Genomic DNA, 27,628 nt, shown 5'->3' on the forward strand with positions numbered 1-27,628 from the left:
AATAATGAATTGTCTAGTCTTTCTCCATTTGCATTACATATTTATAATAAGTAAAAAGATACGTATGGAATGGACACACCCCTTCATGATATCTAATTACAACTACTTGCTAACTATACTGATAACAAAACCTTAATAAATCACAATATGAAAAGAAGGTGGCTTGGAACACGCAATGGGCTCTCTGAAATATTTCAATTAACTGATTAACTGATTATGATCTGTCAAAATCCTCCACACAGTATCCAGGACATGAACATTTTATTTATCTTCTACTCCTCCGTGTACTTCCTTACCGTGGATAATCCAAACAAGAAACAAACTCGTGAGTTTCTAGATGCTATGCTCACATCGAGTATATCTTCACATTAGTTTTATTATGTAATAATGGCAATGGAAGTCCCTATCATGTAGGGTCTTCATTCCAAAACCGCTTTAAGTCAATATGACTGAATCTTTCTAACCACTTGTTATGTGCGAGTCCTTATGATTTACCGCTGAGTTGTGTTATCGGAAAACAGAGGAAAATATTGAATCTAATGCCATTAAATTGTTGCTTGACCAAGTTAAGACAATGACTTCACTTATTCATCTGTCTCCTTCATGCAAAGATGAATCATTTTCTGGGATTCAAAAACATAGAATATCCTCACTTGAAACCAGGATGCCATGTATCTATTGCTGCGACGATGGAAATGATCTGGTCTTTGCACAGACTTATTCACCTTATCACAGATTCCATAGACTTCATAAATCGTGCAAGACACCATATTCAAGGGCCTCCATTTTTAGGAAATCTGCTGCTCCTCATCTGCATACACGTTACATGAACCTGTAACAAAACAAAAATTGTTAGATAGGAATTAGTGAATGAATGAATCCGCAAGTGAAAACAGGTGACTCAAAATCCCTAATGCTCCCGAAAAAGCGTTTGACTAGAATGGCGTGAGTGTTGGTGATGAACTCTTGAAAGCTTATCAGAATGCTTTGAACATTGGCCACCTTCTCCATGTTGGAGTATGCCATAGTTGATATGTATGAAGCAAATGAGTTTGTGTCTTCTTCAAATTATAACCTCAAAGTGAAGATCAAAAGAGAGTAATTAGTATCGAAGCATCCTCAAAAGTGATGAGATGGGAACAATGTCATTGCACAAGAGTTTCCGCAATTTATCAATATTGGGCTCTTGAAAATAGCATAATATATATGCAATATGCTGACTGGGTGATATACAAACCATTTTTATTCTGAGTGGTCATCGTGTTTGCTCAATAATGATTGCACTATACGTATATCCACATAATTAGTCACCAATCCGAGAGTGATCTCTGCTTTTTCCAGATGCACTTTACTACTTTTGATAACTTGCATATATTATTAAACAAATTTACTATCTACGCAAGCCCGCATATGATTACTGCCAGAAATTTATGCAGAACAAAATGTACGCTAGACTCCAGATAAAGGAACTTATTGAGTGATTTGTAAACGTTCCTCGATATTTTTATCTTTTTGAAGTGAATCCTGACATACTCCAGTGTCTTTTCTATTGACTATTCTATTGCCTCAGTTCATGCTTTCATTGATATGGCTTATATGAAAAACTCTAAACTTTAGAAGAGGGTGCAGTTATTCAAGGAAATGGACCATCATCCAATGTTGATATGTGCATTGTCTTTTAATAAATAAATGATATCTGTCACTGTCTTTTGTAAGAAAACATAGCATACTTGCACAAATAACTTTCTCTTTTATTCATGTGGTCACCTCCTTATTCGATGATGATACTTCTTCTCTTTGATCATGAAAGTATTATTATATGATCGACAATGGCCAAATCTGTAAACTGCATACCCAAATAAAATGTCAAATATGAATTAAGCATCCTTTTCTACATTCTCCTGATCATGAATTGGGACTCTAATTTTGCCAAAATTTTAGAGTTCCATCAAGACTCAACCTGCAAAAAATAGAGATTGGCTCTTTGATATTTGCTCTGATATATTTCACAATACAAGTTCAAAAAACATAAAAGCAAGGTTGCACGGGGAAGGGGGTACTTGGGGTACTTTGGGTATGGGTACAGCTATTTTACAAAATAGGGGACGGGGGTACTTGCGTATGTCAAACTTTATTTTTAATTATACTTTTATATTTATAGAAAATTTAAAATTATGAGTCATGAAACTGGTTTTCCAAAACAAGAACAGCGATAAAAGTTTGCAAATGTAATGTATTGTTTTCAGTTCCAGATTTGCTATATGTTTGTAATAATAATATATGATAATGTTTAGAATCTAGATGCATAACAGAGAAGGCAGACTTTAAACATAACCAAGAAGATCATAAATCATATGACAATGACATATTGCAAATGATAAACTTCTGACTTGAACAATGATAAAGTTTATTGTTATTCAATATTATAGCAAAGTTTCAAACTGATTCGGTATTGAATTAAGCTCGATAAACAACAAGCTGATGCACAAACGAAAAACCGAAAAAAAGAATCAGAAATCTTAATTAAGGTCCTTAGCTATGATGCTCTCCACTGAGTACCTGGTACTTGGGTACGTGGGTATGTGTACCAGGGGTGCAGGTACGAGTACCCATGCAACCTTGCATAAAACTCACTGGACCAACAGACTTTAAAATTTCTATTGAATAATCATTTTTTGGACCCTATCACATGGCCTTGATTACCCTTTTATATAAACAAGGGCAGCAACAAGCTACAGGCTAGAGGGGACACATGTCAAAAATACATTTGTACAACCTCATTCTTGCTATAAAAAGAAAATACACAAGAGCCAAAATAGCATCTGCTAACTGTGAATATTCTTCCATAACATCCTTCAGAACGTCCTTCTGATGTAGACTTGAGTTTAGTACCCGTGACTGATTGCTAATGGCTGGAGGTGATGCTTGTGCTTTTCAAAATGATGTAATGCTGGCAAAAGTTGTTGAACTGACAATGTACTTCATTCCTCAGCATACATCTATAACTTTTGGGCCAATCAAAACCAATCACCTCATCAGACTTCTTCCTGTAAGGGGTGTATTTGACTGCACATTGATTCACTTCTTTTTCAAGACTGTCAAAAAATAGCATTAATGCAATGATCTTGTCCATGTTGTCTTCAAGTATCACTGGATCGACATGATCACAAATTTCTTCTACTACAATCTCCATTTTTACCTTTGCTTCATCTTTCCAGGCTTGTAGTATTTTCACCTTACTGTCTTTGTCCACTATGCTAGGAAAGAGAGTTTCTTTCATTCCATTTAAATTTCCCATTAACTCCCTTATTCTACCCTCTATATGATCTAGGAGCCTCTAGAAGTCTCGCAGTCTTTTGACAAAGAGGTGAGTGGGTTGAATATTAAGTGACCTCTCTTTGTGGTGCTTGGTTCCCAGATTTATCAACCTCAATTCTAAGCCCTCTAGATCTACTTATCGTGCAATGGCCATGCAACTTGTTTGTATTTATCAAAATTACTAATTGCCTCAAAGTTTCAAACAATAAAGAATAACAAGAATGTATGCTTACCAATTTTACATCAACTTTATCATTCAAATGGAACAGCGAAGATTGTACAATGTTTTTGTTCTTTTCATCAAATGTTCGTTAATCCTTTCTTGATGATTTAAATTTTATACAGTTCCTTAATTTTCTATCGTAATTGAACTTTTGCAGCATCAACAAAACATTCAATTTCCTCTACATAATCTAGCACAAGGGAAGTAGGAGAAGTGTCCCTCTCAATTTTAGCTGGCATAATGGCAAGTTGCCTTGATGGTACTGGTGTTAAAGAAGATGAAGGGACAGATACTCCTGCAGGAACCAATGCTTCTAACTCTGCAATTCTTTATTGCAATAAAGCAACTTGGGCCTCCAATTCTAGAGACCTTTTAGAAGCTTTTTCATGTTCTCTAAACACATGTTAGTTCCTCATCCCCAACTCCTCAATTTTCTTCTTTTCCCTAAATGCAACATCATGTGTCATGATTGTTGTCTCCATTGCAATTTTGGTGGCATCCACCCCTTCGGTCTCTTCATCTCTATGAATGATAACACTCCCCCTCACACCAAGATTAATGTCAGAAATATTTGGCTTTGATGTTGCAAGGGCTCGGGACTAGATGGTTACGGTAGCATAGTTTTTTCTATAATAGGTTCCATTCATAGCCATGTTTACTTTCTCTGCCTCAGTGCTGCTGATGCTCATACTCTTTCTAACTACATCAAAGGCCACAACACCAGCAATGTCCCATTCTGGCAGTATTAATACTTCAGCCTCATGCACTGTTTTCCTTCCTTCCTCGAGGGTTATAGCTTCAAACTCCATGTGCATTTCTAGTTGTACCTCATCTGAAACTTCCTAATCAGACCTATCAGGCCTTTATGCCTCTCTCCTCCAATCTCTTCTAATACTCTGCAAGATTCAATTGCCACATATATTGTTGAAATGCAGAGGTCTTCACAAAACTTGCATCTTGTGAAAACTCGAAACAAGCCTCCTTACACGTCCCTATGGAATCTACCTTGCACTTCTAAAGAAGTGAAGTCTGGCAATGGACCAATTGGTAGAGGAAGGGCCCAACATGCAAGTCCTTTTCAGGGATTACGATGAAATTCTCCTCATCAGTATGACTTGACTCATCTCCTTTCTCCTCTGCAATTATGGGGTCAGATTTATCCCCCTTTCCTTTTCCTTTTCCAATTTTAATTTCAATTGCCATTTTTGTTCCTTTTTCACTAGGTGGAGATGGGGGCATAGATGAAGGTGGAGAAGGCTTTCTCCTTGGTCAGTCTTTTGGATCGATAATACAAATCCATTTTTAATGGCCTGGGTGGGGGAACATCTAGTTAACTACTAACCATAATTCTCGTCCCCTTCTTCCTCCTACTGAAATATCCCTAACCGGATATTTACTCGTTTTTCCTTTTTTGAATATATTCAAAACTAAACACATGCAGGTGTATTACGAACACAATTGAAACCAGTAGAAATCCCCACAGATATTTGACTAGCTTCTTCTTGAATATAACATTCAAACTTAGATATAGGAAAATGGAATACAATACAATAATACAACTAGAAGATTCTCCACAAGATAATAATCCGTTATTTCCAAAATAACATTCAAGATTCGAGCATATAACCATGTGTTACAAACCAATAAGATAAAACCAGCAAACTCTTATAACTTCTTAAAATATGTTATTACATTATATAGCAGCAATACAATAACTAGCACTAACAAATCCAATCTTAAATACAGATTAACAATACAATAATACAACTAGAAGATTCTCCACAAGATAATAATCCGTTATTTCCAAAATAACATTCAAGATTCGAGCATATAACCATGTGTTACAAACCAGTAAAATAAAACCAGCAAACTCTTATAACTTCTTAAAATATGTTATTACATTATACAGCAGCAATACAATAACTAGCACTAACAAATCCAATCTTAAATACAGATTAACAGTCAGATTGTAATACTAGAATAAGAACTTGTAAGCGCATATGAAAAACTTGAATTAATGTCTCCCTGAACAATGGGTTTGCGTCCACTGTCAGCTGACATGAGGGGCTACGTCCTCATACTAGCTGAAAGTTGAAGCTTTCCAAATACTCTCACAAGAGAGAACTGAACTCTAAAATAATAAATCCAATCATACCTCAGAATGAGCCTCTTTCCCTTTTTAATACACAAACTAAGACTCTTTGACTCCCCTCTGGCTTTCGTCCTATTCCCTTGTGACTCTTCAACTTCCCTCTGGCATTTCGTCTTATTCCTCCTTGACCTTTTGCCCTCTTTATAACATTAATTGACCTTTTAATAATTTGAGTCTACGCTCTCATAGTCAATTTTAACATTATATAAAATAAGACTTCAATATTTATAATATCCCAAAAAGGGGATATTACACCTACTCTCCTCATCATCACTGTCACTAACTTGTTCTCCTCTTGCCCTCTTTGTTGCCCTTTCAGACATAGGAGCCACTGGAGGAGTTCTTTCTTCTAAGTTGTCACCTACAATAGACCAAGCCTTATCTCGGGCCTAATTCATGTCGTTCTGGACATAATCTAGAGATCGTTTTCCTTTTATTTCATTTGTGCAAAAACTAGCTTCCAAAATGACTTAAATAATCAGACTTTGAACATTGCTCCAACCTTAAATTGACCCTTTGTCATGAAAACAAAACAGGAATGCTCCGGTTTTATTGAGATAAATAAATGATTTGAAATCATTTCAATTTGATCTAGCACACATAGCCTATGAAATTCATGTAATTTTCATGATGCTGAAAATCATTAATACTCTTGGTTGTCCTTATTGGCTTAAACTGAATTTTCATTTTGAATATATGCATTCCAGAAGTGAAGCTTATACCTAGGTTCATAAAGCATACTTCTGGTTTTAAAACATGTTTGATCTTTTCCCACTTTATCTTGAAACCTTATTTTATGTGCTTTTGCTGACCATAATAGACTAGCTTAATTCTGATAATAATTTCACGATGAAAACTTGAAACAATGTTGAAACCTCATAATATCATGCAATCTTTTCTATTTAAACCTTTATGAATGACATCTGAAACCCTTCTGTCTGAAATCCGATATTACTTTGTAATGAACTTATTTGAAATGTAAAATATAGTATGCCAAAAAGGTTTCATAGTTGTAATGCTATGTCCCTTCATCAATCTCGTATCCAATAATGTATCTTCAATTGCTCTATGATTCAATTGAAAGGTTTCATACCTGAGACTTTTGTATGTCCCTTTGACAATCTCCTCATTGTCTTCAGCCTTTGCCTCTTCCTGATTTAACCAAAAGGTTACATACTTATAATTTATGCATGTCTCTTCTATGTTCTCCTTGGTTTCTTCAATGAGCTACTTTGGTTAAACCGGAAGGTCTCATACTTGTAACATGTGCATGCCCCCTCAATGTTCTCCCCAAGGTCTTCACCCCTACATGACTCAGTTGAAAGGCTTCATGTGTGTATCTTATGCATGATCCTTCAACAACCTCAAACTTCATACCTGTATCTACACATGAAACAAGCTTATTAGCATAAAAACTTTTTTTTGTCTTCTCACACTGTTCTTGCCTTTGCATCTTTTAATGCATTTATCTAAATAATCATATTGTAAGAACACTAAGTAGTGCAGAGATATTTGGAATGGTTTCTATTGTTCAGTTCGTATGAACTAACCCCCCCCCCCCCCTCTTTACATGTTGCAGGTCTATTCAAAGATGGAGATGCAGACTCAAATCTTCTTCAAAATTCAGATCAACGACCCTTCCATTCAGGCAATGGACACTTTTTGCCCTTATCTCTCTAGTACTTTTTTTTTTATGCAATGTCTTTATTCAAATAGTGTATTAGGAGCTGCCACGACTTGTGTGGTATCTGAATGCATTGTATCAAGTACTATCTAAAATTTGAACATTTTGTACCTTATAAAATAGTTCTGAAATATGTTTCAATAAAAGCGTACTATATTGGTACTTGTATGTAATTTGAATTAAAATGATTAATTTCTCTTGTTTATTGATGTTTGTACTTCACATTCTACATCAAAACCATTCTGTAATATGTATGATCAGCAACTTAAAACACATAGCACAGTATATAAGCAAGATTAACATAACAATTTAGGAGGTAGGCTAATTTGATAACAGTAACTTCTCGAGATAATATCAGGAATTTTAAAAATGACTTAAATTTAATCAAAAATGCAATTATTTTGCAAAATTCAATAAGTAGATGCATCTAATGAGTTAGCCAATGAGTAAACAAACCAAACAAGTTGATATAGATATATATACATGCAATAAGTAACAAAATTGCACCCTCATGTGAAATGCCAATGTGGTCAGAGACTCTGAACTCTGAAGCAAAATACAAATAGCAAACTGTCTTTGTAAAGCCAACAGTCCATTTTTTCAAGTCCAAAGCCAACTTTGATCTCTATCAACAAATTGGTGTGGTGAATGGAAAGAAGACAAGCACAAAGTAGTAACAAAAGACTTTTGGGCCAATTCAGCTGAGATGAATATGAGACAAGGAGAATGTGGTAAAGAATATCCGTAAACTTAATCAGGACATTTTAACATTTTCCTACACATGACCAACTATAAGCTGATGAGATTGTACCCATCTATAATATGAAGAAAAGAAAGATGAAGATCTTCCTCGAATAAAATGGTCTAGTTCTGAAACTTATAGATTTGACAACATTAATGAAGCTCGTTACCAAGTGTACCAATTGGTGGTTAGATCAGAAAATTCACAAATAGATGGAAAAGAATATTGCCTTATTATTTGATGGAAAACATGGAAGCACATTATTCCAATGATGATGAAGCAACCCATAGTGCTGAGAAACCTAAAGGCTGAAAGTATAAAAGACAAGATACAACAAAAAGTTCAACAAGATCAAGAAGCAAGAAGGTTGGAAATGAGAAAAAGAAATCAAATTAGGCTCATTCTCTGCTTGCACTTCATCCATAAAGGAGATTGATTTCATGAATTAAAATAGAATATCAATTGCTGAAAACGAACCACAAGTGGAGATAGAAATTCCTAATCCAATTCATGAACAAAATGCAGAACCTATTGAGTAGGAAATCCAAGAAGAGAAAACAGTAACTTCTCGGGATAAGTTTGCAACTTCTCGGCAATATATCACCAATTTCTCAGCAAGAAGTTTCAGACTTCTCAGCCGAGATTTTGGCACGAAAAACATATAATTTCTCGCCTGGTAAAGAAATCAACGCATACAGACAATGGAACAGAATAGCAGAATTATATTCACATATGCCAGACATTACATTATGCTTCATAAGATGAATGATAGTAGATTGATGATTTAAAATGATCCCAGACGGGATATAAATACTATCCGCCGAACCTTCCCGAAGGAGTCCGTCGACCACAAACATTATGTCCGCTACAAACTATTTACCCATCGGCTACAAAATACAAAACACCAACGAAAATCATTCTGTCGGCTACAGAAACACCGCCGGGACCATCCAATCAGCTAACACCATCCCCCCCAAAAAGAAAAGTCGTCTCCGGACGACAATTACAAAATATCTGAGACAAATTAACAAACAAAATACATTATCAGAGTGACTACAACAAGAAAAATCTGCTTCTGTCACATCACTTCCACATTCATCCCGTTACATCTGTAGCATCTGCTAACACAATACTGTCTCCTCAAACTGACCTTGATAGCCACTCATGCTGCTTTCTCTGCTTCCAACACTGGGTCCACTGAGCTAAGTGTCGCTGCACTACCTCCAATTGGATGATCAGCTCCTCCTGAGCTCTCTACGCATCCACCAAGACAGCCTCCTGGCCAACACCTACTCCCAGTGCCTCTGGTACACAAACAGTCCATGCCTGCAGCAACTTCAACTCTTCTCAACTGGTCAGACTCCCACGACTGATATCCGCAACGACTGGGGGTCTAGGGGGCAACGCCCCTCCTCGCCAAGACTAAATTAGCACTTCGAAACTCACACAAAACTGCACGGAACACACCATTTCTGTCATTTTCTGTCGATTCTACACTCTTTGTGGCAACCACTAATGCTTCCTCTTCCCTTTGGCATCATCTGCTACTCATTCCGAACAACTTGAATTTGTCGTCGTTTTTTTCTTTTTTTATTTTTTTCTTTTTTTGGAATTTCCTCCGCCCGTTACCCCGCGGAAGAGGCCAACAAAATTATGCCATAACCAAGCACACCTTTCCCACAGACCTCCGACCTCCGACAAGCAAATAACCACAGGAGGAATCTTGAATCTGACCTCCGCAAATGAGAAACTCAAGCAATTCCTCCAGCAGTGAAAACAATCAAACAATATTCCTTCGAAATTCCTCCCTGCAACTCGCATTAATCCATTTCATGCAATATCAGGACCTGCAGTGGAATCGAAACACCAGCCCATGGATAGTGTAACGCCCATATGGAAGAACATATAAAACTGGCAATCTCCCGCGGAAAAGCCCGTGGACAGCTGCCCACAGGACATGTCCGCGAGGGCTACCCGCGGGACAGTCCGCGAACATCTGCCCGCGAGACATGTCCACAGGAGCTACCCGCGAAGCAATCCGCGAACATCTGCCCACGGGACATGTCCGTGGGACAGCCCGCGGACATCTGCCCGCAGGGCATGTCTGAGGGAGCTACCCGCGGGACTGTCCGCGGACATCAACTGCGGGGCATGTCCACAGGAGCTACCGGCGAGACTGTCCACGGACATCTGCCCGAGGGACCCTCTCTGTTTCTTTTTTCTTTTTCAATTTTTTTTTTTCTTTTTTGACAAAAAATAAAATAGAAAGACAGCACCTCAATTTTGCCTCCAGGCGTCGCCATTCTGCAATGACAACGGAGCCAGCTGGCCATTCTGTGACAGCGATGGAGTCTTCCTGGCACCATATATTTGCAATTTAAATCCGTTGACTACCGAAGGCACCTCTTGCTCGTCCAATGTCTCCAATTTTATCACCCGATTGTCGCCGACCTCCCGGTCTGATATGGTCCAACCCATCTTGCCTTAAACCTTTCCTGTTTGATTTCATCCCGACCGTCGTACTTGAGTACCAACTGCCCCGGCTGAAACCTACTAAGTTTGTCATGCCACGCCTTATGTCTATTCTATGTTACCTCCGTCGCCCACTGTGCTTGCGATCGTCGCGCATCTAGCTTATTTCCTTGCTGTCGGTACCCTACAAGTAATTTTATAGTGCAATGCGTTCTTTTCCTCTTGTGCGGTCCGTTCACCGTGTACCGAATGGTGGGATCTTTCTTTTTTCTGGGTTTGGACTGTATGTTCTTCCCCTCAACTTCAGGCATAACCTTCTTTCCTTCTTCTGCTGCTCTGTATTCCTTCAGGCACTCATTTTCCTCTTTTTTCTCACCTTCGTCGACCCTTAGCATATTACAACTCGGAAACAACTCATAGTCTTCTATCTGCCAGTGGTAAACGCCATTCACCGAGTCTAGGTCATCATCATTTGATCCTCCTTCTAGTGTCAATACTCCTTCGTCGTTCGGTTCCATTCTCCTCTTTCCTTCATCGTCATTTCTTTCGTCGTCACTGTTGTCTTCACCTTCTGAGTCTGACGATGCTGCCTCCTCACCTACCATTTGTGTGTACAGGTCAATTATGAATCTTTTGCCTCCGCGCTCCATTGATAGGGTATTTCGTTTCCAATCATGTTTTACTTTTGCTTGCACCAACCAATCTCATCCCAGAATAGCATCATATCCTTTTCTTTTCAATGGAATGACTACGAAATCCAATAAAAATGGATGCGTACCAATGGTTACCGGTTGCGCCCTTAAGGTTCCTAACGGTTTGATCCCTTGCTGGTCCGCCGTGAGCAACTGGAATGTAGATGGCCACAGCGTCGACTTTCCCAACTTCTTCCAAGTATCCTCCGATAAGACATTCACGCCGGACCCTCCGTCAACAATTGTGTCTATCAAAACATTTCCCAAAATCCCCATCTCGACGACCGCCGGATGCCTTCCTGTCGTGAGCGCCAGCAGCATTGGGTCTGTTGTCATCACTTCCCTACTGTCCCTTCCTGTGTCCTCCGTTGCTTTCGAAAACGGTGTATGATTCAGAATGGCCGTCTGTAACTGGGGCATTGTGAGAAGGAGGTCACTTATCTTGACCGGTATCTCCGTTTATAAGATCTGTCATACAATGTTTTGTTTTGTGAAGTTCCTTGCCAAGGTGCCAGTGATGTCCTTCAACTGAGATGTCCTCGCCGATGATGCCTTTGCAATTTCCACCTACGCTTCCCTCAATTTTCTCTTTTCCTCCGCTTGCCTCCGTGTAATTGCCAGAACCTCCTCTACATCCGTGCCGACAGTGATCAAGTTTACTCCAGACTTTGGACACTTGGAATCTTCATGATCGTCGGGTCCGCACCATCTACATAATAATTTCGGTGTGTTTGCTGTTGTACAATCCCGCGCAAAATGACCCCACAAATTACATGCTCGGCATTAAATGATCGGCTGTCCGTTTGCATCATACTGGGTTCGACTTCGGCTTTGATTATTATTGTTATTATTCGCATTGTTGTTATTTTGCCCTCTGTTATTATTCCTGTACCCTCCGGATGTAGCACCTGTGCTATTTGTATTTCCGCTACTGCCCGACGAGGAAGCCTCCTGTGTGAGAAGCACCTGCGGAGATCCTCTTGTCTTCATGTTACAGGGGCACTCTTTTGTCGAATGGCCCATGATCTGACAAATGTCACAGAATTGGTTCTTTGGACACGATCCTTTAGTATGAGCGTCAGTCTTACACTCTGTGCACCACAGCTCACTGCCTTTCGGCTCCTTTTGCATGTTTTTAAACTCCTTCATCATGCGGATCATTTCCTTTTGTAAAGCGCGGACCTTCTTGCTACTGCCTTCATCGTCGCTGCTATCTTCTCCAGCAGGCTCGTCGTCATCAAAATCAGATGAGCTAGTGTTCTTCTTCTTTGTTTTCTACTCACTTTCGAGGTCCAATGCTCTATTATAAGCTTCCATGTATGACGACGATGGCACAATTTTCATTTTCCTCCTCAACTTCGAGCGTAGGCCTTCCACGAACCATCTTTTCTGAAGTTCGTCTGCAGGCTTACTTTCCATTTTGTTTATCAAGTCTTTTAATTTCCTAGCGTAAACACAGACGATTTCGTTCTTCCCCTGCTTAGTATTGAATATCTCTGCTACAATTTCATTATCATCCCGCAATAATTTAAATTCTGCCAGAAACTCCTTTTTAATGTTATCCCAACTGTTTAGCTTTTGTGGATCTGTATCAGTGAACCAATCAATTGCTACGCCTCGTAGGGTGGCCGGAAATTGCCTCATCCAATCATCTTCATCAGTTATCCCATTTGCCTTCCAGATCGTTTCACATGTTTTGCAATGTCGAACAGGATCGGCCGTACCATCGCCATTGAACTTCGATAGTTTCTCTTTTGGTCCCGCCATCACAATTGATTTCTGTAAACAAGTGTTGCTCGGTCCTGCAACACTAGCGCTCTTCACTCCCACACCGGCGGTCTGCACTCCCACACCAGCGGACTGGTCTCCCACACCGGCGGTCTGCACTCCCACACCGGCGGTCTGCACTCCCACACCGGCACTCTGCACTCCCACACCGGCAGACTGCTCTCCCACACCGGTAGACTACACTCCCACACCGGCGGATTGCTCTCCCACACTGGCGGACTGCACTCATACACCGGCGGACTGCTCTCCCACACCGGCGGTCTGCACTCTCACACCGGCAGACTACTCTCCCACACCGGCAAACTGCTCTCCCACACCGTCAGACTCAACAACTACGAACCTTGGTGAAGAAGGCTGTTCTGAAGTTGTCCCCTGCGTTAGTATATCCCGGACGAAGAGTTCACTCCACGCTCTTGCTCTGTCGGCACTCCGAGTCGTGCGAGTAGTAGATGCTCTTCCATCTGGATTCTCTTCCCTCGGCGAACACAAATTCAAAAACTCCTCCCGTGCTTCTTCCACCAATTCCACCCGCTGCCGAGTCTCCTCCAACAATTCTTCGGTGCTCCGGTTTCCGTCGGCAATCTTTTAAAATCTCCATTGGCGTTCGGCTTGCTGTGCCAGAATTAAATTCTCTTGCGCAGTACGGATTCCATCTTTTCCCTTGATCTTTTGAAATCTCCGTCGGCGTTCGGCTTGCTGTGCCAGAATTAAATTCTCTTGCACAATACGAATTCCATCTTTTCCCTTGACCTTATTCTGATCCTTGTTAAGCTGAGTTGGCATTAATCTTCATTCCTCCCACCTTCCAGGTTCATAAGGCAACGGCGTCAAATGTTTACCGTACTGGTAAATAAATCAACGCATACAGACAATGAAACAGAATAGCAAAATTATATTCGCATATGCCAGACATTACATTATGCTTCATAAGATGAATGATAGTAGACTGATGATTTACAATGATCCCAGACGGGATATAAATACTATCCGCCGAACCTTCCCGAAGGAGTCCATCGGCCACAAACATTATGTCCGCTACAAACTATTTACCCGTCGGCTACAAAATACAAAACACCAACGACAATCATTCCGTCGGCTACAAAAACACCGCTGGGACCATCCAATCGGCTGACATATGGTTTCTTCATATTGGATCCAATTGTTCTGATCCAAATAGGGAAAGGGCAGATAGAAATCTCCATCTTGCAGTTGGTGATTATTGTGAAGAAATTCATCTATATTGAGGCACTTATTCCAGCTGTGCCACTTCAAAGTGCATCACACTGAACCCAGCTTGAAACGTGGTTGTTCAACTAGCAGATCTGATCACTACTATAGACGTTTTGGGCAGAAAATCAGAGGAGTTAAGCAAGAATGGCAGAAAGTAGCATAGAGAGCAAGCCTACACAGAACTACCCAGCCGTATATCAGTGGCAATCATCGTTCCACTTCAGATCTGATCAATCATCATTCTGCAGCAAGCAATCCAGGGACATCAGACATTGGAAAATTATCAAAACAGCATCTGGACGTTGGAGGGGGTTAGAAGTAGCTGGAAACATATTTTTTTACTTTGTATGCATTCACTCAAATACCTGCTACTATCTGTAGCAGCATGTATGTTGAAATAAATATATTGTGCTTCCTTGCTGGGTGTTAAAGAAACAGTTGTATTTTGTATTTTATTTCAGTATTGTAAGTATTTTGCATTGCTATCATTATTGACAAAAAAGACCAAAACAAATCAAAAAAACATAAAAACCAAAACAAAATGAAAATGCAGCAAAAGCAAATCATATTTTGCAAAAAATATCACATCTAGGAGTGCATATTACAAATTATTTACCTCTCAATTTAATTAAAAATTATATAAATCTTTAATTTTAATTAGTTTATTTTCTACAATAGATAGTTTGTATAAACAAAATTTCTTTCTCAAGACCCTAACACAAAAGGAGCAGATGCAGCATAAGAAAAATTATTTTGATCCGAGACTCCACAATGTTCCAATCGGAAGTCTACACCAATGATCAACCACAGCCTATTGCATAACAAATGAATGAAAGATTTACAAGTTCGAGGGAGACTATTTAAGACATGAATTAATTCCAAGAGGTGAGATTGGTGATGGGTCAAAAGTATGAAGACAAGGGGCAGCCATTGCAAGCAACTGCCTATTGGAAGAGACATGTCTCTTCAATGCCATGAGAAGGTATTAATAAGCCTCCAATAAGAGGATCATCAAATAGAAAGCAGTTACAGAATTGATAAAGAAGATAACATCCAAATCGAGCATAGCAAAGTAGTAGACATTTAATCATTTCGGAACTGTTATAATAAAATTCTAACAATTGTAATAACTGCTCTTGCGGTATACATATTACCTATACTTTATTTGTCAACATTTATTTCTTATATACACATATATATGATTGGATATAGAATGTGTCTGATAATAAACCCTTTTGTAAACCCCCATCATGTACAGAACGGAGGGGCAATAAGTAAGACAGAAAAGTATGAGATTGCCATCTAAGTAGGCCACCCCAAATGGATGTCCATGTTGCCTGCCACTGGAGCCAAGAGGTCAAAGTCTGCTCTTGCACTTAGACAGGATTATCAAAAAGTCCCCTATTATGACCTCTTCTCTAACTCTACCATGATGGATTATAGACCTTAGAAGATGAGGCATGGATACGGAAGCAAGTACAGGCACCCCACGAGGTAGACCACCTTGAGTATCGTCCATGTTGCCTGCCATTGGGGCCAAGAGGATGAGTGTCTTCTGTTGGTTTTAGTGCAAGATGGCTTTGCATGAACCTATTATGCTTCTATCTCCAAACACTAATGTGTTTGAATAGTAAGGAGTGATACAGTTATTAATTTGAAGATTGTTACATGTTATTATCTAACCCTAATAATTTTAAGTCTATGCATGTGTATGTATGTATATGTATATACATAGACATATACATATAAATATATATGTATGTATGTATAATGTATATGTATACATAAGGAAATAATTAGAGATAAGAGGCAGGCAATCAAAAGCACTAGGAATATTAAAAGATAACCTTGTATTCAATTAATGTTAAAAAAACAAAATAAAATGTCTCTAGAAGGATCCACCTCCTCATGTTCCTAGAAGCTTCTCCTTATGTTTCTAGGAGCTTCTTGAAGGATCCGCCTCTTGGAAAAAAAGCATATTAAAATTTTGAGCATCGAATTCTTGAACATTGCTTTGATATGTTCATTTGTGGAGCCAAGGGTTTCTACAAAGCCACATCATTAGTCATTGGGAATGATCACTCCCATTGATAACTAGGGTGGTGAAAGATGCTTCGAAGGGCTGTCGTTGTGTGGGTGAGAGATATTCGATCTTTCACATTGGTAAAATTATGTTCAGCTTTCATGGAGGTCAACTTGGTATAAGAGAGTTTCTAAAGAACATTCCTTTGTAAGCCAAGAGCCTTGTCCATCACTAAATGATTGTAATCAGTCATTAGCATTTTCATTCTAATACAATGCTTAGATGTTTTTGAAGACTTTTGCAAGAATTTCTATTGTTACCAATTGAAGTTGAGCATATTAGAAGCAATCTGCAAGATATCCCTTTGTGTAAAGTGTTTGATAATGACAAAATAATAAAATTGGAATAAGAATTAGTAAGGGATATTACAATGATATCAAAGCCAAGTTCCTGTCATCCTGTGACTCAGCTGATCGATGAGTGAGAAAGAAATCAGAAACTACATTTGTGAGTAAAGAAGGCAGCAGTACAACATTCCACTAGTACCAGAGGAAAGCACACTTTCAAAAGCAATTTGGGGAAAGAACATGGCAGAAGAACAAAGACTTTCGGCTGAAGACAAAGATGCAAAGGCTGAAAGGAAATTTGATAAAATGCTTGACATGATGTCACGCTTATTGGCAAAAATGGACCAGCAAACAACTCAGTATCAGCAGCCACCACATCACAACAACTGTTCAAAGTGCTACAATTACTAGAGGATCAGCCTCTAGACCCCTCTTTCCTACCTTCCCATCAAGAGAAGAACAACACACTACAACAGCTGTACCTTTTGGTGATGAAGCAAGGCAGGCCTATCTGGAATATAGAGCACATTACCCCCTGATTTGAGAGAGCAATGGACCTTTGATCAGTTCATGAACCAAAGGAATAGAAGCAGTAGTTGAAAAATGAACAACATGCTCCAGAAAGAACGGATTATCAGCAAGCTCTTAGTAAGTTTACATTAACCACTTTTAATGGAAGTAACAAGTGTACAGCTAGGTCACGGGTACAAAAACTTGATAACTACCTTTCATTGAGACCAATGCCTGAAGTAGATGCCATCAAATTTGCGACACTAGACTGGGAGGGAACTGCTAATGGATGGTGGTACCATGGGTTGGTCAATCATGGTCATAATCTCATTATGACTTATGATGAATTCACTATTAGATTGATCAAGAGCATGGTTACCTGGAGATCCGTCTCCCCCCTAAAAGACACGTCTCGGAAACGGAGACGCATCTCAAGAACTTTTTGCGTCTCCGAAGACCTCAAAACAGGTTGAAGACTTCATGACGAAGTCTCCCAGTCTCCTTATCCAAAAAGTGAAGTCTCCCTAAAGTCTCCTGATAAAAAAAAATGTAAAATATAATATAAAATTATTTTATGTATTTTAGCCCTCATTTTAATTTGCTTTTAAGCAAAAATTAAGACCGGTGACAATTTAAATGATTTTGAGAGTATGATAGCTGAAGACCTTGAGATGGATGATCACAACCTTGTGGAGTAGATGATAGTAACATGAACATACTAGTACTAGATAGATTTCTGGTTTTTATTTACTATACTAAGTTTGTTCATTTTTGTTTGCATATCGGCAATTTAGCATCAAACTATATTTTTTTTAATTTAAAATTAATGATAATCTCAGCGATTATCAATCTGATTTGACGATGATCATATGCAAATTCGGAAAACAAGTATGACCATGAGATACAGTAATGTGATTATGTGAGTATTGAAATATTTGACTCTATATTAGTGTGACATTACTATTATTATTTAATTTAGTCTCTTAGTTTTATAGTATTACTATTTGTATTTAGTATTAGACTCTTTAAACTATTAAAAATAAATTGCCGTCTCCAAGTACCCCCGTCTCCCATTTTTTAAAAATTGTCATACCTGTATCAGTATCAATACCGGAGACCTCCAAGTCTCCCCGTCTCCCGGAGACCTTGATCAAGAGATTTGATGTTAAGAATCCTAAAGTGAGTTTCCGAGAGTTCGCACAATTAAAGCAACATGGAACTCTTAAAACATGTGTTGCTGATTTTCAGAGGTTATCAGCCATGGTTCTGGATATTAGTGAGAGGCGATTGGTGATCCTATTCACAAGGGGATTGATGGAGCCCTTGAAGGGATGGCTCAAAGCCTTTGATCCACTAACACTACAGCAGGCATGAGGAAGGCACGAGGTATGGAACTTGCAGCACCTTCCAGCAAGTTCTCATCAATGAATCTGCTTCATATCGTGACAACAAAATCTTTCCCAAGAAGGAAGATAAGATGAAAGGGAAATCAGCCTTTCCACTAGATTGAGAGACACTAAATGATTTGAGGAGAAAAAAGTTGTGCTTCTATTGCAAAGAGCCTTATGATGCATATCATGATTGTCCAATGAGACCTAAGGGGAAGGCCAACCGAGCTATGTGGGCTTTTTTATGAGGAATCTGATTCAGATCAGCAAACAGATAATGAAGATTCCGAGTCAGAGAAGTACGAACATGAGGGAGAAGTAGAGATTGAGGTGAATCTTAAGGAAGCACATCTCACCAGCATTCAGTGTAAAGGATCTTTCAAGATGCGTGGAGTTCCAGGAGGACAAAAGATCATCACTTTGCTTGACACAAGTGCCACCCATGATTGCATTGATGCTAGATTGGTTGGGAGGCGTGGTATGAAAACGGAGAACTTTTAAGGAATTAGAATTAAAGTTGCTAATAGTTACACTAAAGTATGACAAAATGATCTCACACCTACCCATGCAGTTGAATAACTATGAGTTCAAGTCAGATTTCTATGTAATTACCATGGGTGACACAGATATGGTTTTGGGGATGACATGCCTACATGACATAGGAATATTCACCCTCAGCCTTTGTGAGATGGAGATGATATTTCAAATGGATGGGAAAACTCATGCGTTGAAGGTACTTAGAGACACTAGTTGCAGGACATTTCTTTCAAAAGGATGGAATAGCTAATGCGCCATGACATGGTTGAGTGGGCGGCCGGTTGTGTTTTGATGCCAACACAGGAGCACCAGCAGAAACCACTATAACATCCAAACATATAGGAGTTGAGGATTAAGCACATGAAGGTATTCAGTGACATTCTACTGGGTAGACTCTCAGATAGAGGAATTGAGCACATCATTGAGTTGAAGGAGGGCGCTAAACACATGATAGTCACTCCCTATAGGCATCCCAAGCAGCTCAAGGAGATAGAGAAGACAATTAAGGTGTTGTTAACTATGGGACATATCAGACCTAGTATGTCACCATTTGCTTCTTCTATAGTTTTGGTCAAAAAGAACGATGACACTTTAGAGATGTGTACTGACTATGGGCTACTAAATAAGAGGACTATCAAGAATAGGTATCATATCCCGAGGATTTATGAGTTGATTGATAAGCTACATGGTGCCCAATATTTTTCCAAAATTAATTTAAGGTCAGGATACCATCAGATTCATGTTAGGGAGCAGGATATTGAGAAGATGGCCTTTCGTTGTCATTATGGGCATTTTGAGTTTGTGTTTATGCCATTTGGGCTAACCAATGCCCCTGCTACTTTTCAATCTACAATGAACAGGATATTCCACTCACAGTTAAGACAATTTGTGTTAGTTTTCTTTAATGACATCTTGGTGTATAGTAAAACATGGAAAGAGCACATTTTACAACTTGATATAGTTTTGGACATTCTTGGCAAGGAATCTTTGTATGCTAAGAAATCCAAGTGTGACTCGGGTATGACAAAGTTGTACGTAGGCCAAATCATTAATGCAAAAGGGGTATGTATGGTTCCTGAGAAGGTCAAGGTAATTATTGAATGGCCTACACCTGAGAATCTTACTCAGTTAAGAGGGTTTTGTGGGCTTATGCAGTTTTTATCGCAGATTTGGACTTATGACCACTTGTCCTACATTAGCATTGCCAAATTTCACTAAACCCTTTGAGTTGTGGAGTGATGCATCGGGTAAGGGAATTGGAGCCGTCCTTATGCTAGACAAACATCCAATTGCATTTGAGAGCAAGAAGTTGAGAGGTACTGAGAGGAGATACAATATGTATGATAAGGAGATATTGGCCATCATGCATGCAATGGCCAAGTTTAAGCAACTTAGTGGGCAGTAAGTTTTTTGTTAAAACGGACCACAATAGCTTAAGACATTTCCTAGGGCAGCACAATCTTAATGTTTGTCAGCAGAAATGGGTGAGCAAGTTATAGTCTTATGACTTTGACATTTCCTTTGTCAAGGGAACACAGAAGTGTTCTTGTCGATACCTCATCTCGTCGTCCACATTTGAGCTCGATGGCAAAGATCTCTAAAAATTGGAGACATTTGATTATAGCAAAGTATGCCAAGGGTTCTCGGGCTTCAGGTATTGTTGAGGGGACAGTACAAGATGATAGATACTCAATTGTGAAATGATCTCATCAATTACAAGGGGAGGATATTCTTGACCCCACGATCTAAGGTGAAGAACATGGTATTGAGGATCTTTCATGATACACCTATGGCAGGTCATCCTGGGTACTTTAAGACTTATAGACAGGTTCAAGAGAGATTCACTTGGAAGGTTTTGAAATCAGATGTTCTTCGATATGTTACAAACTGTCCTACTTGCCATCAGAATAAACAAGAATACAAATAACCTAGAGGTTTGTTACAGCCACTTTTGATTCCTAACAAGAAGTGGGAATGCATATCTATGGATTTCATTACAAGATTACCGAAAGCGCAAAGTAAGGATTGCATTAATGTGGTAGCCGATCGTTTGACTAAGTATCCTCACTTCTTTCCAAACACTACTATATATTTAGCTACACAAATAAAAAAGTTATTCTTCTGTGAGGTATTCCGTTTGCATGGGTTGCCTCGGAGTATTGTTAGCAACGAGGACAGTCGATTCATGAGTCATTTTAGGTAGGATTTTTTCATCCGACTGAGCTCACTCCAAATACTAGTTATCATCCACACACTGATAGTCAAATACAAATAGTTAACAAATGGGTGGAAGGATATCGTAGGAACTACATTGAAGGGCAACAGAAGGGATGGATTAAGAGGATACATCTTTGTGAGTATTCTTACAACACCACTTATCATTTCTCTATTCAAATGACACCATTCATGGCCTTGTATGATTATGAAGCACCTACTTTTCTTGATTTGTTGATGAGTGACAGTAGAGTGCCTATTGCTGGGAATATGTTGCAAGAGAAAATATCTAGAAGGCACAAGTTCATCAGCAAAAAAAATATGTAGATTGAAAGAGAGTTGAGTGCTTATTTGAATTTGGGGATATAGTATACTTGATGTTGCAGCCTTCTAGACAGTCGATTCTCGAGTGGTACAGAGAAGCTCAAGTCACGATATTATGGACCTTTCAGGATCATTAGGCATGTGGGTGAGGTGGCTTATGAGCTAGAATTGCTAACAAATAGTAGAGTGTATAATGTTTTCCATGTATCACGCCTCAAGAAGGCATTAGGACACCATGTGATTCCTTTCACTATTCCACCACCCTTCAATCAAGAGGGTAAGTTGATATTAGTACCTTGGGCTATTTTGGATATCAAGGAAAAACAATTGAGGTGACGAGTTATCAGGGAATATTTGATCAAATGGAGGGACCTGTAGGTTGAGGATACTACTTGGGAGAGTGAAGAGATTCTGCAGCATCCAAAGTTGAGATTGATTGAGGATAAAGGATTTCAAGAGGGGCAGACTGTAATGTCCCCATCTTTTTAGCCTCTCAGTGAAGTTCATAGCCTTTCATTTTTTGAACGCTAAGAGTAGAAACAAGGGGAGAAATCAATTAAGTATAAGGTTATCAATTATATGAATATTAAAAGATAACCTTATATTTAATTAATGTTAAAACAACAAAATAAAATGTCTCTAGAAGGATCTAACTCCTCATGTTCCTAGAAGATTCTCCTTATGTTTCTAGAAGCTTCTTGAAGGATCCGCCTCCTCTTGGAGAAAAAGTATGAATAGCGGGGGACAATTAAGATTTTGAGCATAGAGCTCTGACAATTGCTTTAATATGCATTTGTGGAGTGAAGGGGTTCTACAAAGCTGCATCATTAGTCATTAGGAACAATCACTCCCATTGATAAGCATAACTGAGGTGGTAAAAGATCCTCCAAAGGTTTTCTATTGTTTGGATGAGAGATTTTCTATCTTTCACATTGGTATAATTATATTCAGATTTCATGGAGGTCAACTTGGTATAAGAGAACTTCTAAAGAGCATTCCTTTGTAACCAAGAGTCTTGGCCATCACTCAATGATTGTAATCAGTCATTTGCATTTTCATTCTAGTACAATGTTTAGATGTTTTTGAAGATTTTTGCAAGCATTTCTCCTGTTACCAATTGAAGTTAGTATATTAGAAGCAATCTGCAAGATATCCTTTTGTGTAAAGTGTTTGATAGGGACAAAAATCATAAAATTGAAATAAGAATTAGTTAGGGATATTACAAGATGACAGTTTATCAAATTAAAGAATAATGTCTAATCCTACTCTCATCCTAGGCAATTTGATTCCCAATCCATGTACCCAAAACACAAGAATATATTACAGCCAAATCCTGAAAAGATATTTTGACTACTGACCATTACTCTTCCTTTCTTCTCTACAGACTCTCGATTTGGCTTCTCAGAGAATATGAGCCTCCCAGATTTCCTGTCCACTAATGTTACAGCTGCTCTTGTTTTCTGCAAGAAAAACAGGACACCTTGCAGTAAAATCAGGCATGACAGTATTCCACAACTACCATTTGAGCATATTCAATTCTTCATACCTGGCCTAAAAACGAAGACAGAAACTTTTCTCTATCTTGATTGTACCAATTAAGAAGATTTTGGGATTCATGAGCCGTCAAAGCAGATTTTTGCTCTTCAGATTTTATTGCAACTTCATTATTTGGAAAAGTCAATCCCCGCATTGACAAGATATTATTCAACTGAGCATTATTTTCTGATGATATTTCTTTCTGAAAATTCAAGGGATCTGAGATCTTCTTTTGTAGCCATACTTCAAAGGAGAAGGGTCTCTTTTTAAAACTGAGGTTACGGTACGGCAGCAACCCCAAAAGTGAGCCAAATGATACCTGCCAGGTAAAATATATTTATCTGGAATCCTCACAACATAAAGAAATGAAAAGAAAAAGAAAGACAGATAGAGAAACAACGACATGGAACTCAAACCTATATAGTTCAAGTTTCAACTCTTTGCTTCAATTGCAAATTTAAATTATAAGATTCAAGCATCTATTCTTATTGAGGTTTTCTTAGACAGAAAGGTAAATAGTTCTGAAAACTTCTTGAAGTAGGGCTTACAGTAAATCCAATGTTACCACAGCTGACTAGCTCAACTTCTTCCAATCCTCCAAAACTATGCAAAATTTCGGCAAGTGCCCAATCACGATCTTCGCCTTCCTATAGAAACATTCAACTTCTCAGGGGCCAGTAGCAACGATTTAATTTTTAAATGTTCCAAACAACTGAGTTACTTTGACACAGAAAACAAGGCACACAAAAAATTATGGGACATCCTAGTATTCTTTGTTCCATAAAAAGTACTAATTTAAGTCCATTGTGCTGAAGGATTATTTTTTATAATGAAGATAATAAAATGACAGAGAAAATGTAACACTATTTATACCTTTGCAGCCTGTGATATTTCTTTGGCCTGATTTGAAGACTGTACATTACTTTCAAATTTCTTGGTATGTATACTACTAGCATGGGGAACCCTTTCATGCAAAAGATTTTGAAGCTCAGAATCATCTGAAGTAGATTGACGCATTTTTTTATCTAAAACATCTTCAGTTCCATCTGAGTGATCAGATGGAAAGGAATGTATCAAGTGAGAGAAAATCTTCCTGCACACCTCAATTTAATGTCCAAATGTCATATCAGAAGTAGATTTCCTTACAATGTACTTGTAAACACAGGAAAATAAATTTAAATTATTTTTCTTATGCAGGTCATGTGCCAGTATAAGATACAACTGTATAGTTCAGAAAATGGTGCATATATAAGAGTTAGAAATGACAGTCTTCAGTCTGCAGAAAAATTATAATGTTAATATGTATCATCAGGTACTTCATTCCTCATACTTCTTACTTTGTGTCAATGCTTGTCAACAGAGCTATACATGTCAAGGTTCTAATGAACAGTACAAAAATCATAGCCTTCTACATAAAAGATATATAAATAAAACCATGCAAGGTGAGAATAATGATGTTGTTAGCCATGAAAGTGCAGCACTCATTAAACGTGAGCATATAAGAGAAACAAGATGAAAACAAAAACACATTAAGAGGCATACTCAGAATCATCTTCAGGCCCATCACCGATGTGTGTCTTCTCTTCAAGTTCTTTCCCGTGAGGACACAAGTCCAAGCCTGTATCAGTTTCAGAACAAACACGAATGCTTTCCTGGCCTGAGATTTCATTGACCAATGGATGTCCAGGTGAATCCTCCCTAGATTTTCTTTCAAGGGCATCTTCTTCAGAAAGATAAACTCTTGGAGATCCCATAGGACGAAGGACCTTGATCTTTACAGATTCCACACCAATGCTAGTTGCCTCCTGTATAATTTGTGATCCTGCTTTAAAATCTGCACCTTCTTCACAGTCCTGAATGCATTTTTTTTCTTCCTGGTGATTCATCTTTGCTGGAGGAGTCACAACCAGGCCTGATATACTGACATCTGCCTTTAACATCTTGTCAGTTTTAACTGATGCTGGAGCGAAGTCATTCATACCTCGAGATTCTCTCGAAGAAAAATTGCTCACAGCTTCCATACCATGCACTCCATGGTAGCTTTCATCCCCTGCATTTCCATTTGATTTGTGGGAATCCATTTCATGGCCAGTCGACATAAGTGGATTCTTGGGCAAAGTTGGCCTGATTGCTGATATTGTGTGTTCTCTTTTCATGTCTCCTCTCTCACTGATTTGTTTGTGTGCAGCATCATGAGCATTGGCATTATCACTTTTTGTTTCTAATAATTTCTCAATTGTGACCTCTTCGTTCAAAACCCTGGGGGTCTCATTCAATTTAATGTCAATTCTCGTTGCCTGAGTTTCAGGTCTTCGCAGCAAGCCAGTATCTTCCAAGAGCCTTTTAGATTTGTCTTCCTTTTTGTTTGATAAAAAGTATGGTGTTACTGGACGGGAAACAAATCTGAGAGTTTCAGATGCCTTGTTTTGTGCATATGGCTTTCTTAGTACAACTTCATCGGTAATATTCCTAGAATTAGATTCCACAGGAAATGTTTTTGTATAGCTACCAAGCCTATTCAGATCAGAAGTGACAGCCCCTTTCCCTTCCTTTCTTTTGACCGGACGAACAAGATCAAGAGATTTTATCTTTCCTGTATTTTTTCTAGAACCAGCCTGGCTACTTGGGAAGTCAGTCAGCTTCCCTACATCAGTTTTTGTCGATAAATTTGGCAATGGACGTTTTAAGAGGAGGCCATCCATTCCCTTGATAGATTTCTTCTCTGTGACCTGCAACATGCTGACTTTATATCAAAATTTAAGTTATGCAATTGCAATGAGAACACTGAAAATCACAAAGATAGGGATTTATTATTTATAAATATATATAGAGAAACGAAGAAACAAGATGACAATCACATTAAGCAGAAGCTCCTTCCCTAATTCTACAAGCTCTTGTTTCTCAAGTTTTGTAGCATGATAAGAAAAATAAATAAAATAAGTTCCTTCAGTGAACAGATTTGAAGAATATCGTTGCAGAGACATTCAATGAGATAGTCACTGTCCATGACTAGACCATTAGAGTACAGATACCATAGCTTCTACCGCTCTGGATTCACCTCCTATACCTAATAAATCAATCAGTAAAGGATGTCTCAGAATGAGGGAGGGAGATAAATAGGCATTATTGAATAAGAAGAAGAGTCTTTCCAGAAGATGCAAAAGTCTGCAAAGAACATCCACTTTTTAAGGTATAAATGAAATACCCTTAATTGCGATTAGCCCCTCAAATTCCCAGTCATAAATGTATGTACCCTTTATAGTATGTTAGACAAAAATAATAAACATAATGAAATTCGATTCCAGAATCTAGTAACCTAACTTGTAGCTGTGCCTAGTTGACTTCAAGGATAAATAATACTGCACTAAAACAAAAATCCAAGGTCAGAACTGAACAAGGGCTGTACAAATAAAATATGACTAAATGTTTTAGATATTTTAGGTAAAAAAACTGGAATCTGAGGGTAGAACCGAATAAGATCTGCACCAATAAAAAATGATTAAATGTTTTAAATATTTTTGGCAATATAAGGCATCAGAGAGATCAGATTTCCACAATCCATTACAATTATTGATAATTGTTTCTAGATTCGATTATTTCTCGACACCATAAGCTCCCCCACTCACCCCCTTGCTGTACATCTGGCAAAACTAATCTCTCCCTTGGTAGGAAAATCTGATTCCTATGTCAAGGACTCGACCCACTTTGTCCAATTCATCAAGGATGTGCATCTAGAAAGTCATGACATCTTGGTAAGCTTTGACGTGATCTCTCTCTTCACTAAGGTCACAATCCCTAACGCTATTGAAATCATGAAGTGTAAGACCAATGCGGAGATCGCTAGCTTGGTGGAGTTGTGCCTCAGATCCACTTTTTCCTCCTTCCACAGTGTCATCTATGAGCAAGTCGATGGTGTGGCCATGGGCTAACCTCTCTCCCCAATCATCGCAAACCTTTATATGGAGCATTTTGAAGTGCTAGCCCTTCGATCTTTCCCCCTTAGACCTAAGTGGTGGAAGTGATATATGGATGACACTAATGTATATTGGCCTCATGGATTGGACAAATTAGAAGAATTCCATCAGCACATCAACAACATTGCTTGGTGTATTTCCTTCACAAAGGAGGTCGAATCTGATAATCAGTTGCCTTTCCTTGACATTCTTCTCATTAAGAAACCTGATGGCTCCCTAGGTCATCGCGCGTTTCGTAAGGCTGCTCATATAGACTTGTACATCCACTCATCCTCCCACCACCATCCTAGCCAAAAAGTTGGCATTCTTAAGACCCTTGCTTTGAGAGCACATAGAATTTGTGATGCTGACTATTTAAATCTTGAACTTAACCATCTTTGTCGGGTCTGCAAGCTTAACAACTATTCTCCTAAGCAAATATCAAGGGCCCTCAAGCAAGCTGAGTCTTTCCATCTCTCCTTCTCTAATCCCAAA

The 27,628-nt window shown here is 38.6% G+C and overlaps 1 protein-coding gene across 2 annotated transcripts in view; it reads right to left on the reverse strand.

Annotated features, from left to right (window-relative positions):
- LOC149543377 (Nucleic acid-binding, OB-fold-like protein) overlaps window positions 1-27,628 on the reverse strand; it is a 232,896-nt gene that overhangs the window by 142,096 nt on the left and 63,172 nt on the right. The window contains exons 2-6 of one of the 2 annotated variants that reach the window (XM_089798180.1): window positions 24,723-25,909; window positions 24,054-24,273; window positions 23,729-23,827; window positions 23,191-23,499; window positions 23,003-23,104 (exon numbers count right to left, since the gene is read on the reverse strand). In XM_089798180.1, coding sequence (XP_089654306.1) covers window positions 23,003-23,104; window positions 23,191-23,499; window positions 23,729-23,827; window positions 24,054-24,273; window positions 24,723-25,909 — 1,917 coding nt within the window. The remainder of the gene's footprint in view (window positions 1-23,002; window positions 23,105-23,190; window positions 23,500-23,728; window positions 23,828-24,053; window positions 24,274-24,722; window positions 25,910-27,628) is intronic. The other variant, XM_089798181.1, reaches the window with a different exon arrangement.

This window comes from Cupressus sempervirens, chromosome 8 (assembly GCF_028749045.1).
Source record: "Cupressus sempervirens isolate cs-2001-9-10 chromosome 8, ASM2874904v1, whole genome shotgun sequence".
Taxonomy (NCBI): Eukaryota; Viridiplantae; Streptophyta; class Pinopsida; order Cupressales; family Cupressaceae; genus Cupressus; species Cupressus sempervirens.